Source organism: Myxine glutinosa, chromosome 1, assembly GCF_964187855.1.
Source record: "Myxine glutinosa chromosome 1, kmMyxGlut1.1, whole genome shotgun sequence".
NCBI lineage: Eukaryota > Metazoa > Chordata > Myxini > Myxiniformes > Myxinidae > Myxine > Myxine glutinosa.
In genome coordinates, this window is record NC_136261.1 from 367,403,302 (window position 1) to 367,417,748 (window position 14,447).

General features: G+C 47.6%; 1 protein-coding gene across 2 annotated transcripts in view; it reads right to left on the reverse strand.

Moving 5' to 3' along the window:
* Positions 1 to 8,956: 8,956 nt before the first annotated feature.
* The window catches only part of LOC144888226 (butyrophilin subfamily 2 member A2-like), a 123,319-nt gene continuing 117,828 nt past the window's right edge, over positions 8,957 to 14,447 (reverse strand). For both annotated transcript variants that reach the window (XR_013622104.1, XM_078771047.1), the window contains one exon: positions 8,957 to 9,683. Coding sequence is in view for 1 of the 2 variants with exons in the window: in XM_078771047.1 (XP_078627173.1) it covers positions 9,505 to 9,683 (179 nt within the window). In the remaining variant the exon portion in view is untranslated. The remainder of the gene's footprint in view (positions 9,684 to 14,447) is intronic.

Here is a 14,447-nt window from a genome sequence, read left to right on the forward strand (position 1 = left end):
CCGTGTTCTGGCCGGTGCAAGGCGATTGTGTGCATCCAGCGGTAACGCTACAGTACCATCATTCCCCAACGCTCTCCATCATTCCCCAATGCTCTCCAAGAACTCACAATATGCCAAACGTAAGTGGAATGTAACAATCCCCAAAGTCTGTGCGCAAATCCACATGCTTGTTGAAGTCGTGCAGAACGACGAGAACAGGCATATGTCAGCACGGTGGCGAACGAGGAGTTACGAGGTGAGACGTAGACATGGGAATTGATCCGATATGTAAACCAACGGCAATCAACATGGTGAGGTCGATATGGAAATCCCAAAGACAAACAAGATGTACCAAGTGGATTGCCACTTCGAGGACAAAATGGCATGTAGGCCTGTAATGGAGACGCTGGCTCCCTCCAACAATGACACACTTGCTGATAAAACCTGAGACACAGGTTTAATTGCATTCGCAAATGTGACGATGTGACGATTTCGCGGGAAGCCTCAACTCATTCGCGACCAATATCAAAAAAGTCTGCTCGCAGCCTTGATGTGACTCACGGCTGTATCTCTCTTATGGCCGTCTCCTCCTCCTCTCCTCTCTTCTCTTCCTGCTTCATTTTTGCCGTGTTTTCCTTTTTCCTTCACAAACATTTATTTTTACCTTTTACTAAAGTCATCTCCATTTCACACAAAAATATTAACAACAATATTACCTGAAACTAAAAATCCTACAAGTGTATAATAACAACAAAGGCGGAAGTGACGGATCCGTAACACTCCCTGCCTTCAAGGCATAAAGTTTGAACACGGTGAAAACTTTCTTTCCATCCAAAAAGTATCTTTAACAACCAAAAGTAATACACGCTCCCAACAACTACAAATCAAAACTATGGCTGGTTAAATCCTTGAGCAACAAAAATTCCAAACAACGCACAGGATTTCCTCAAGGTTAATTCAATCTGGATGAACCTCGTGCTGGAGATATTTCATCTTAACAGGGTCCATCCGGTATGGGTGTTGTTTCATGGGAATGGCCTCCACCACATCAATATTATGATGTACCAGATCAGTACGACCAGGTACATCCGTGAACAAAGGCACAAACTCAGAAATTAGGTTGGATAATTGTCCTTATTGTTCCATCGTCTAATGACCTAATTTCTGGTCTAGGTTCCTTAACACTTCAGTGTTCGTCAATCTGGGGCAAGCCTGGTCATCAACGCTATCGAACTTCACACTGGCTTCAAACTCTGGATTCTCTTGCACACCGACTACAGGTGAGACGGGACCCATTTTTTCCACAGGCTTCCTCTCATAATATTTTTTCAGTCGGTTAACGTGACAAAGCTGCCGCTTTTTTCGTCGGTCTGGAGTTGTCACCACATAATCCATTTCATAGACCCTCCTTTCGATGGCATGCGGACCAAAATACCTAGCCTGTAGCGGCTGAGCTGGAACTGGAAGCAACATGAGCACTCGATCCTCAGGACTGAAATTTCTTATCTGAGAAGTCTTGTCATGTCTCACTTTCATTTTGTGACTCACTTTCATTTCAATCACTTTCACTCACTTTCATTTGTGCTGCTTTCAAGTTTCCTCTCGCTACTTCACAGGCTTTAGCCAATCTGTTCCTAACAGTTGTCACATACTCTAACACAGTTGACTGTGACTCATTCCTCTTGTAGCCACTGTTCCTTCACCAGTTTCAAAGGTCCTCAAACTGTGTGTCCAAACATGAGTTCAAAAGGACTGAATCCCAATGACTCCTGAACAGACTCCCTCATAGCAAACAGCAATAAGGGTATTCCCTCATCCCAATCCTTGTCACATTCAAAGCATTAAGATCTGATCATAATCTTTAATGTCTGGTGAAACCTTTCCACGGCCCCTTAGCTCTCGGGATGGTAAGTACTTGACCTCACTTGCTTCACTCCCAACAGGTGTACGACTTGCTGAAAAAGCTTTGACATGAAGTCAGAACCCTGATCAGACTTGATGACCTTAGGTAGGCCAACCAGGGTGAAAAATTTCACCAAGGCCTTCACAATAACTGCCGCAGTAATTTTCCTAAGAGGCACCACTTCTGGGAACCTAGTGGAAGCGCACATGATGGTCAGCAGATACTGATGTCCAGCCTTAGTTTTCGGTAAAGGACCCACAATGTCAATAATGACCTGGCTGAATGGTTCTTCAAAAGCTTGAATTGGTTTTAAAGGTGCTGAAGGGGTTTTTCTGATTAGTTTTGCCCACCAGCTGACAAGAATGACAAGATTTACAGAATTCCGCCATGTCACTCGCAATCCTGGCCAGAAAAAATGTGCCAGAATTCTTTCACACGTCTTGTTCACTCCAAGGTTCCCGGCCAAAGGTGTCTCATGTGCCAAACTCAATATCTCCTTCCGGTATGGTTGTGGCACCACAATTTGGTGATGGACTTTCCACTCGTCATTCGCTGGTACCTCCGGTGGTCTCCATTTTCTCATACGTATTTCCCCTTTCATGAAGTAACCAACAGGTACCTTCATAACCTCTTCCTCTGTAATGGCTTTACCAATCAAACTCCGGAGTTCAGAATCTCTGTGTTCCTCTTCAACAAGTCTCTTTCGGACAAACACCGTTTGTTCAGCCCCGTTCCCAGATGTCTCTGACAGACACTCCATTTAATCCCTTGGTCCAGATGAAACCTTATCATTAGGTTCCTTTGTCACTCCCTTTCCTACCGTGTCTTCCAGACCTTTCCTCCAATATCTCAATGGAACCCAAATCCACATCACCTTCCTTCTCATTCTCTTCAGAACGCTTTGTACCCATAGCACGAGTCACTGCACATGATGGAAAGATACCCGGAATCTCCTGCTCTAACTGTGCTGTGTTATTTTCCATACTGGGCTTTTCCACTAACATTGGATTACTTGTAAAATTGACCACCGGCCAAATCGTTCCCGATAATAAAATAAATTCCCTCCACATGAAGAGTGGCTTGTAAACCTACGGTGACAGGTCCTGACACCAACTCAGACTTTAAATAGATCACATGAAGAGGAGCTTTAACGAAGCCAACAACCCCCTGTAAGAAGACACTAATCCCAGTTGCAGTTTTTTCAAACAATGGAAAAATGCCCTCGAGCATCAAAGCTTGATGTGCTCCCGTGTCCCTCAATACCCAAACAGGTCTCAGGTTGGTTAAGTCCCCATCCAGTGACACAAACCCCTTGGAAAGGAAAGGCTTGGAAATGAAAGGCTTGTAACCCTCTTGGATAAGGTCGTTCTCTGATGTAGTAAGTTTGGCACGGGGACCTTCACAATTCACTGTCCTCCAAGGACGATTTATCGCACTGGCCAACGCATTCGGAGTTGCACTCGTCTGACTCCGATCCTGATTTCTCATTTTCAGGGCGTAACATTGGGACATCAAATGCCCAGGTTTCTTGCAAAAAGCGCAAGTAGGCCCGGAGGAAAATCCAGTGGTCTGCCTCGGGCTCCCTGGAAGGTATGTCTGCCTTGGACAGTCAGTCTTTCGATCACTAAAATTTGAGGTACCACATTTTTTTTATGTATACAAGATCGAGGCTCGTGTAAGAGCTAACATTAATGACAAAACAACAAACGGACACAAAAGACAAAATAAAGGGAGCGGGATAGAAGATGGGGAGAGAGAGGGAAGCACACAAGTACAACATTTCAGAGCAGGGACATAGGGAGATCTGTAGGAGGGAGAGGGTTTGGGGGATCAGGCGTGGGAATCGGGGTGGGGGTGGTGGAGGTAAAAAAAAACAAAAAACACATGGACACAGCTAGGACTTCCAGGACACAGCTAGGACTTCCACATGGACACAGCTAGGACTTCCAAGATTTTGCTCGATACTCCTCTCTGGGCCGCATCCATGAGAATTTGCTCTTCAAATCTGATTTAATGTAACTCCCATGGCTACCTCTAGGCGGGAAGTTAGGTTAGTGAAACCCCATCCTCTGGGTCAAGGCTTGGAAATGGATCATCCTACCTGTGAAACACCATGATGAGCCCCAAACCATGCATTGATGGATCATCCTTAAATTTATTCACGTTTTCTTGATTGACGGACTTCGGGTGGCGACCATCTTGGATTTCGGTAACTAGGCAACGTCGGAAATATTTTTTGACACGACCACTGTGTTGGGCATACCTGAAAACCCCATAATATACACCAAAATCATCCATATACTACGTTCCTATCAAAACTTGTAGGCATTTCATTTTTGGCACTGGCCCCTTGGCGGCCATTTTGGAAAATGGCCATTTTGCAGCTTATGCTACAAATTCAGGAATTCCACCTAGTAGATTATTGAAGCTCGGGGTATCCCATTCTCAAAACAACTGTCAAAGTCTATGCCTTCTGAGATGTATACAGGTTTCTATGCCAGGGCCAGGACTATAAAGGGTGGAACCAGTCTTACATGTCTACCAACATCCCAAGAGTCTGACTTGTTGTCGAACTATCCAGCACGGATAAGATTTCTCTCCCTCCTCCAGGTATTTCAACCTCCTTGAGTACAATTTCCTTCTGATACTCCATGTCCCGTTCCTTTAAGTCCCATTGATACTCCATGTCCCGTTCCTTTAAGTCCATTTGATACTCCATGTCCCGTTCCTTTAAATCCCTTTGATACTCCATGTCCCATTCCTTTAAATCCCTTTGATACTCCATGTCCCGTTCCTTTAAATCCCTTTGATACTCCATGTCCCGTTCCTTTAAGTCCCTTTGATACTCCATGTCCCGTTCCTTTAAGTCCCTTTGATACTCCATGTCCCGTTCCTTTAAGTCCCTTTGATACTCCATGTCCCGTCTTTAAGTCCCTTTGATACTCCATGTCCCGTTCCTTTAAATCCCTTTGATACTCCATGTCCCGTTCCTTTAAATCCCTTTGATACTCCATGTCCCGTTCCTTTAAGTCCCTTTGATACTCCATGTCCCGTTCCTTTAAGTCCCTTTGATACTCCATGTCCCGTTCCTTTAAGTCCCTTCGATACTCCATGTCCCGTTCCTTTAAATCCCTTTGATACTCCATGTCCCGTCTTTAAGTCCCTTTGATACTCCATGTCCCGTTCCTTTAAATCCCTTTGATACTCCATGTCCCGTTCCTTTAAATCCCTTTGATACTCCATGTCCCATTCCTTTAAATCCCTTTGATACTCCATGTCCCGTTCCTTCAAGTCCCTTTGATACTCCATGTCCCGTTCCTTTAAATCCCTTTGATACTCCATGTCCCGTTCCTTTAAATCCCTTTGATACTCCATGTCCCGTTCCTTTAAGTCCCTTTGATACTCCATGTCCCGTTCCTTTAAGTCCCTTTGATACTCCATGTCCCGTTCCTTTAAGTCCCTTTGATACTCCATGTCCCGTTCCTTTAGGTCCCTTTGATACTCCATGTCCCGTTCCTTTAAGTCCCTTTCAGCTTTCCTTTCCTCTTGTTCCTTTTCTGCTTTCCATTCCAACTCTTTTAACCTTTCCTGGCTCTGCAGTTGCATCTCCATTTTCCGGAGCTCCATATTTCCTTTTCCCTCTGGTACCCAATCCAATGCTACCTCTTCCCATTTTCTCTCTCCCACGAAATATTCCACCACCAACATCTGAATCTCTGCCTTCTTCATATTAACTCGGACGTCCAAGTTGCAGTATTTGACCAACGTCCTAAGTTCCGATCTTTTTAACGCCTGGAACTGTGCCTCGTTAGGGGACGTCACAAAAAGGTAAATCTTCTATAGTTTGTTCATCAGATATGTCAATAGGTTATCTTGTATCAAAGGTTACCTGCTTGAAGAAAAGTACAGAGGAAAGTGATGATGAATCCATAACCACAGGTGCTCATCCTGAAAAGAACGTTATCTTCCACCATTCTGCTAAATCATTCCGGAATGATGTGAAGGACAGCTGTGAGAAACTGAGAATAAGAAGAATCCAGAAGGTGATCCATTGCTGTTTATTCATCGCTGTGATTCTGCACCTGAATGTGTACTTGTGTCACTCTACAATCACCTGATCTGGATGGTGAATGATGCAACTCCAGAGATGAATGAGTCAGACTTAAATTGGAACTGAATGAGAGAAATCGGGAAAAAGTCCGTAATATGGATCAAGGTATTTGTGCACCTGTAGCAGGTATCCCCTCGAGCATTTCACACCTTAAAACAAACCAGGAGTAAAGAAGTAGTTAAAATATTAAACCGTTTTATCAATATCATCAGGTATCAAATAGCCAGAGATGTATCGCTTCCATGTCCCGGACTAGTGAGGAGGTCCAGGATCAAAGTGAGCTCTTGATTCCCACACACCTTAAAGGTGGAAAATTCACTCAAAGTGCCATTGGTAACCTGGACTTCCAGGAACACACACTGGAAGGTACAACAACGTCTGGCACCACCCACAACATCTACCAACATTCAAGTAACGAAGGTGAGGTGTTGAAAGCTGTTACATCAGGACCATGAACTAAACACCTGGAGAGCTCCATGGGCAGGAATTCAGCACTTCCAGACTCAGGTGAGTGGTCTAACCTGGAGAGATCGACAGCAAAGTCGTTCCTTGTCCGGCCGGAAACTTGTACAAGAACCAAGAGATACCAAGGTGTCTTGTGTCCATCAAAATGGTCCTCGTACTAAAAAGGTGTGTGGAAGCTGAAAGAGCTGGCAGATGGGAACAGCACCTTGTTGAGGTATAAACATGCTGCCACACCTGATATCTACTGGACACAGTAAACACGTGGCAGGTGTCCCACAATACCTGATGGTGATGAAGAAGCATCCACCACCAGACATAGGTCCAGAATTTCAACAGGTACATTTCACTGTGAGTGAAACTAGCGGTAAGTTCAATGGTGTTTGGACTGATGACGCTTCAGAACAGAACCAGGTATGGTGTTTAATCATGGATTCTTCTTCTTCTTTTGAATGCGTCACAAGGTGTCGGGGTATCGTCATTGACTGAGTGCAAGGAGGTGGCGATGACCAATGTCCTGTGTGGGTTAATGTGGATTTGTTCTGTAATTTGTTCAGGATGCCGGCGATAGCTCACCTACTCTTCACGAAGGACACCTTGGGATCTTCAACATTCACCAACTAATGTCGGTGGACGGGATTCCCGTTTGACGTTCATCCGAGGGGCGGTACTCGCATTGATGGATCATCCTACCTGTGAAACACCATGATGAGCCCCCTACCGCGCATTGTTGGATCATCCTACCTGTGAAACACCGTGATGAGCTCCATACCGCGCATTGATGGATCATCCTACCTGTGAAACACCATGATGAGCCCCCTACCACGCATTGTTGGATCATCCTACCTGTGAAACACCGTGATGAGCTCCATACCGCGCATTGATGGATCATCCCACCTGTGAAACACCGTGATGAGCCCCATACCGCGCATTGATGGATCATCCCACCTGTGAAACACCGTGATGAGCCCCATACCATGCATTGATCGATCATCCTACCTGTGAAACACCATGATGAGCCCCATACCGCGCATTGATCGATCATCCTACCTGTGAAACACCATGATGAGCCCCATACCGCGCATTGTTGGATCATCCTGCCTGTGAAACACCATGATGAGCCCCATACCGCGCATTGATCGATCATCCTACCTGTGAAACACCATGAGGAGCGCCATACCGCGCATTGATGGATCATCCCACCTGTGAAACACCGTGATGAGCCCCATACCGCGCATTGATGGATCATCCCACCTGTGAAACACCGTGATGAGCCCCATACCACGCATTGATCAATCATCCTACCTGTGAAACACCATCATGAGCCCCATACCACGCATTGATCAATCATCCTACCTGTGAAACACCATGATGAGCCCCGTACCACGCATTGATAGATCATCCCACCTGTGAAACACCATGATGAGCCCCATACCGCGCATTGATAGATCATCCCACCTGTGAAACACCGTGATGAGCCCCATACCACGCATTGATCAATCATCCTACCTGTGAAACACCATGATGAGCCCCGGACCACGCATTGATCGATCATCCTACCTGTGAAACACCATGATGAGCCGCATAACGTGCATTGATAGATCATCCTACCTGTGAAACACCGTGATGAGCCCCCTACCGCGCATTGTTGGATCATCCTACCTGTGAAACAACGTGATGAGCCCCCTACCGCGCATTGATGGATCCTCCTACCTGTGAAACACCGTGATGAGCCCCATACCGCGCATTGATCGATCATCCTACCTGTGAAACACCATGATGAGCCCCATACCGCGCATTGATGGATCATCCTACCTGTGAAACACCATGATGAGTGAATGTTTAACATGAAGGTGTTTACCTGTCCTTTGTTTAAATATTCAGGTATAGCGAGATCGAAGTCCCCACTACCAAAAATTGTCGGGTCGAGTTTCCCCCGATTGGGGAAATTCGAGGGTGAACCCCAACCTGCCCCGCCCAGAGTGCAATGTCGCCCTGAGGGCAGCACCTGTATGATCACGGTTTACTTCCCGCCAAGTGAATATTAATTGTTAATCACTGTGCATGATGTGACGCCTTCTCTGGAATTTCCAATCGCGTAACGACGCAAACTTACCCTTGTGACGTCACTACACTGGTTATCAAATGATTATTTTATTGCTGTGTTTTGATTGGATGGAAGAGATTTCCACAAATATTAAGATTAAAACCTCCGTGGGAAACAATGAGAACCTGACGTTTCAGGTGTGAACCCTTCATCGGACCAAAACAGAAAGCAACACCGGAAAGGTCACCTGGCCATGCTTCCAACGGTGTGATTCGCGATACCTGATGAACGTTCTGTTAATTCCATCCAGGGTTCCACTTTCTACCTGTGATCGGATCCAAACCCACTCTCAACTTCACGATTAACGCCGGTGCTCCATTCCAGGTAAACACAAAGGGTTTCATCTACCTGGGCGGACTTTCTTCACTCAAACATCCCATTCAAACACACCTTTGAAGAAGAAGAATCTGTATTGTATCGTGAGGAAAGTGAAGAGTTCATGTTAAAGTTCATTTCATATTAAAAAGATAAACAATGAACTTATTAAATTAAATAAACTTATTATAATATAAACATTAATCAGTAATCACATCGACTTGAACAGGTAAATGATTTGATTGATTTCATCGCAAAATAACCGGATCAGTTCGTGATGAAAGTTTATTTCACTAAATGTACAAAATGAACGGAATCATTCCAAACCCCAATGGCGGGTTTAACGGGGTCCGTGAAGTTCCCCCTGTACACGTGCAGGACCCGCGAGTCCCCGAAACACGTCAACTCTCCCGCCTCGCAATCCAAGAAGAACCCAAACCGTTCATGATCACCCGGGACGGACAGGGAGGTTCGTTGATCGTTGTGAAATGCGGAGAATTTGTGAAAACGTTTCTCTGAACACCAAGACTCGGGATTCATTCCCAACCCGCTCTTTCCCCCTTTTCTCCCCATGGAGTTTAAACAGATTCCGATTCTCCACGAACGACTCCACCCCACATCGACCTCTCAGTAATGACGACCTGAGGAGAAACGATCACAGGAAACAACTTGATCCCAACAATCAAACCGATCAGGATGTTCCGGGTACTGATTCTCGGTCCAGGTTCGAGTCGCCGTCCTCAGATCCCCAGAGATCTTGATCTGTCGATGTGCAGAGTTTGGGTCCAGACTCGGGCTCCGTCCATCTGCGGACAAGACACGGGGTCGCGGACATTGTTAGACAAACGGACAAAAACAAACACATTCATCTCTCTATCACAAAAAAACTTTTATTACAACAATTGTTTTATTTATTTATGCACATTGCCGATGTTTCCCTCTCCCCTCCTCCCCCATGCCCCCACGTGATGCTGTGGGCACATTGCCGATGTTACCCTCTCCCCTCCTCCCCCATACCCCCACGTGATGCTGTGGGCACATTGCCGATGTTACTCTCTCCCCTTCATAAAGTTGTGTTTGTACACCGAGTCTGGAGTTTGTAACTTATAAGATGTCGCCGCCGATAAGGAACAATGGCGGACAGACAATGGTGTTTATACATCGATGTATCTGTTTATGTGGAAGTGACGTCGTATAATGAAAGCAGATCGGACAAAAAGGGGGAAAATAAAATAGCACAACAAAGGTGAGGCACCTGGGGGTCGGGGAGGGAAAGGTGCGGGGGGGGGGAGGGAAAGGTGCGGGGGTGGGGGGGAGGGAGTGCGAGGAGGGAGGGGGGAAGGGGGGCTGCTTCGTTCTTTGATTATACATACTTTTTATCTCACCTTGAACAAAGTTCAGGTGAGCTTATGCGATGGCGCGTCGTCCGCCCGGAAACACTTGCAGCTTATTCTGCGAAACCGCTGATGAGATTTTGACCAAATTTGGCACAAATTGTATTTGTTGTGTTCTGTCTAAAGTTTGTTCAGTGCAATAAAAATAAGTCGGGGTCTCAGGGGGTCAAAGTGGATCCACGTTTGACCCCAAAATAAGTATTTGCTTTTCCCCTCTGAAACTACGCACACTATTTCGATGAAACTCCCCACAACCTTCACCACCCGTGATGTACAAATGTTTGTTGAAGGCATTACAAAATAAGGTAAACTGGGTGGGTGGGAGTGGACCCCAAAATAGGTATGTTTTTATTTGTTTAAAGTCTCATGATTATGTGCGTTTGATTCTACCTGCTGTCCTGTCTTCTAGCGACCATTAAAATGGGGTTAAAATACCTTTAGTCAGTGCAGTATACTGGTTATTCTACCAGGTGAGCACCAGGTGTGTTGCAAATATTTTTACTCTTTAAATGAAGGAACTAAATAAAAAAGACTCAATCTGAGGAGGGAGCAGGAGTATCACATCCATTACCAAGCTGCTTGGAGAGCGCTCGCCAAGCAGCTCAAGCACTCGAGCAAGCTTTATTGTACAGAAACCGACCTGTTCTGACGCAGGGAATACTTGAGTTGAGTGGACAAAATGGGGGAATTAAGACCCCAAGCTAAGCGACCTGAACGCAGGCTGACCAAAGATAAGCCTGTTAGTGCAAATTATCTTAAACACACAAACATCCAGTTTTCATTCATGTAATCCCTTGGAGGTGGAGAAGTATGTATGCAAAGTATGGGGGTGCTGCGTTTCATGGTTTTGGAGTTATGGAGGAGACGCACGCACGCACGCACACACACACACACACACACACACACACACACACACACACACACACACACACACACACACACACACACACACACACACACACACACACACACACACACACACACACACACACACACATTTTTATTATTATTGATATATACTAGGGCATGCCCGTACTATATATATATCTAAAATTATATCCCCCCCCCCCCCTCTATTTACATGAAATGGTTTGGTCCAAAGCGAACGGCTTGCGAGTACGGTGACAATCCCCCCCCTCTATTTACATGAAATGGTTTGGTCCAAAGCGAACGGCTTGCGAGTACGGTGACAATCCCCCCCCCCCCTCTATTTACATGAAATGGTTTGGTCCAAAGCGAACGGCTTGCGGAGTTTGGTAAAGAAATCGCCATAGCGTGCACAAACGGGCAGGAAAGCGAAAGAATCGCAAATTAGTTTTAATTAGTTTTAAAACATAGTTTAACGTACCGTACCCGTACGTGGGTACCCGTTCCTTGCCAAAAAAAAAAAAAACGCTACCCGTACGCTCTACCCCGCCCGTACGCCCGTAAACAAAAAAAACAACGCTCTTCGCTTCCGCCCTTCGCTCTGACTGAATTGGGAGAAATAATGCGCATAAGAAATCGAGAAATTATTATTTTCTCCGGAAGAAATCGAATTACGAACCGTAATGGCGCACGCGCTGGGCTCAGCTCGCTCTCACATCGGCCACGCCTACACAATAACGCGTTCTGTGATTGGCTGCCGGAAGTGCAGTCTTCAGTGTCCGGAAGGTCGCAAATCGCAGTTACGATGAATCGCAAATTAGTTTTAATTAGTTTTAAAACATAGTTTAACGGCAACATAGTTTGCCGACGGGAAATAAATGAATACGCTCTCAAATGTGCCATCCGAGGCAGAGTCTGTTCGCCACGTTCGGCACACGTGATAGCTCGCTGCTCTCTGATTGGTTGAATCGTTTTTTGGACATAGCTCGGTAACTACTTCTGCAATTAATTTAAAACCTTGAAAAGGCACATCCTCGGGTCCCCAGCAATATACCTGGCAAGTTTCAAGTATATCGGACCGGTAGTTGTCGAGAAACAGCGGTCACAGACAAACATACATACAAACATACAAACATACAAACATACAAACATACAAACATACACACAGAGATTGCTGGAATTATAGATAGATGATTCCACAATGTTTGTTCATGTAAGATGTTTATGTGAGAAATTGGGAAATATCCTACAAATTCCTTCAGGATTGTAAATTTTATCTGGGATGAACGAGCAATTTATACCGGATTATGTTACAGAACGAACCAGGATTTGTCAAGAAAGATCTTGTTCTAATTACATCGTTCGTGAGAGGGGAGGACGAGAGAAAGAGGGGAAAGGGGTAGTGGGGAAAAGAGAGAGGGGGGATGGGGTAGTGGGGAAGAGAGAGAGGGGGGGGATGGGGTAGTGGGGAAGAGAGAGAGAGGGGAATGGGGTAGTGGGGAACAGAGAGAGGGGGGGATAGGGTAGTGGGGAAGTGAGAGAGAGAGGGGGGGTGGGGTAGTGGGGAAGAGAGAGAGAGGGGAATGGGGTAGTGGGGAAGAGAGAGAGGGGGGGATGGGGTAGTGGGGAAGAGAAAGAGAGGGGAATGGGGTAGTGGGGAACAGAGAGAGGGGGGGGGATAGGGTAGTGGGGAAGAGAGAGAGAGGGGGGGATGGGGTAGTGGGGAAGAGAGAGAGAGGTGGGGATGGGGTAGTGGGGAAGAGAGAGAGGGGGGGATGGGGTAGTGGGGAAGACAGAGAGAGGGGAATGGGGTAGTGGGGAAGAGAGAGAGGGGGGGATGGGGTAGTGGGGAAGAGAGAGAGGGGAATGGGGTAGTGGGGAACAGAGAGAGGGGGGGATAGGGTAGTGGGGAAGAGAGAGAGAGGGGGGATGGGGTAGTGGGGAAGAGAGAGAGAGGAGGATGGGCTCGTGGGGAAGAGAGAGAGGGGATGGGGTAGTGGGGAAGCGAGAGAGGGGGATGGGGGGATGGGGGATGGGGTAGTGGGGAAGAGAGAGAGGGGATGGGGAAGTGGGGAAGAGAGAGAGGGGATAGGGTAGTGGGGAAGAGAGAGAGGGGGATGGGGCAGTGTGGAAGAGAGAGGGGATGGGGCTGTGGGGGAGAAAGAGGGGGGGGAGAGAGGGGGATGTGGTCATGGCGAAGATAGACGGGAGGAGAGAGGGGGATGGGGTAGTGGGGAAGAGAGAGAGGGGATGGGGAAGTGGGGAAGAGAGAGAGGGGATAGGGTAGTGGGGAAGAGAGAGCGAGGGGGATGGGGCAGTGTGGAAGAGAGAGAGGGGATGGGGAAGTTGGGAAGAGAGAGAGGTGGATGGGGCTGTGGGGGAGAAAGAGGGGGGAGAGAGAGAGGGGGATGGGGTCATGGTGAAGATAGAGGGGAGGAGATAGGGGGATGGGGTAGTGGGGGAGAGAGAGGGGGGATGGGGGTAGTGGGGGAGAGAGAGGGGGATAGGGTAGTGGGGAAGTGAGAGAGGGGGATGGGGTAGTGGGGGAGAGAGAGGGGGATAGGGTAGTGGGGAAGAGAGAGAGGTGGATAGGGTAGTGGGGAAGAGAGAGAGGGGGATGGGGCAGTGGGGGAGAGAGAGGGGGATAGGGTAGTGGGGAAGAGAGAGAGGGGATGGGGTAGTGGGGAAGAGAGAGAGGGGGATGGGGGGATGGGGGATGGGGTAGTGGGGAAGAGAGAGAGGGGATGGGGGGATGGGGGATGGGGTAGTGGGGAAGAGAGAGAGGGGATGGGGAAGTGGGGAAGAGAGAGAGGGTATAGGGTAGTGGGGAAGAGAGAGAGGGGGATGGGGCAGTGTGGAAGAGAGAGGGGATGGGGCAGTGTGGAAGAGAGAGGGGATGGGGCTGTGGGGGAGAAAGAGGGGGGGGGAGAGAGGGGGATGTGGTCATGGCGAAGATAGAGTGGAGGAGAGAGGGGGATGGGGTAGTGGGGAAGAGAGAGAGGGGATGGGGAAGTGGGGAAGAGAGAGAGGGGATAGGGTAGTGGGGAAGAGAGAGAGAGGGGGATGGGGCAGTGTGGAAGAGAGAGAGGGGATGGGGAAGTGGGGAAGAGAGAGAGGTGGATGGGGCTGTGGGGGAGAAAGAGGGGGGAGAGAGAGAGGGGGATGGGGTCATGGTGAAGATAGAGGGGAGGAGATAGGGGGATAGGGTAGTGGGGGAGAGAGAGGGGGGATGGGGGTAGTGGGGGAGAGAGAGGGGGATAGGGTAGTGGGGAAGAGAGAGAGGGGGATGGGGTAGTGGGGGAGAAAGAG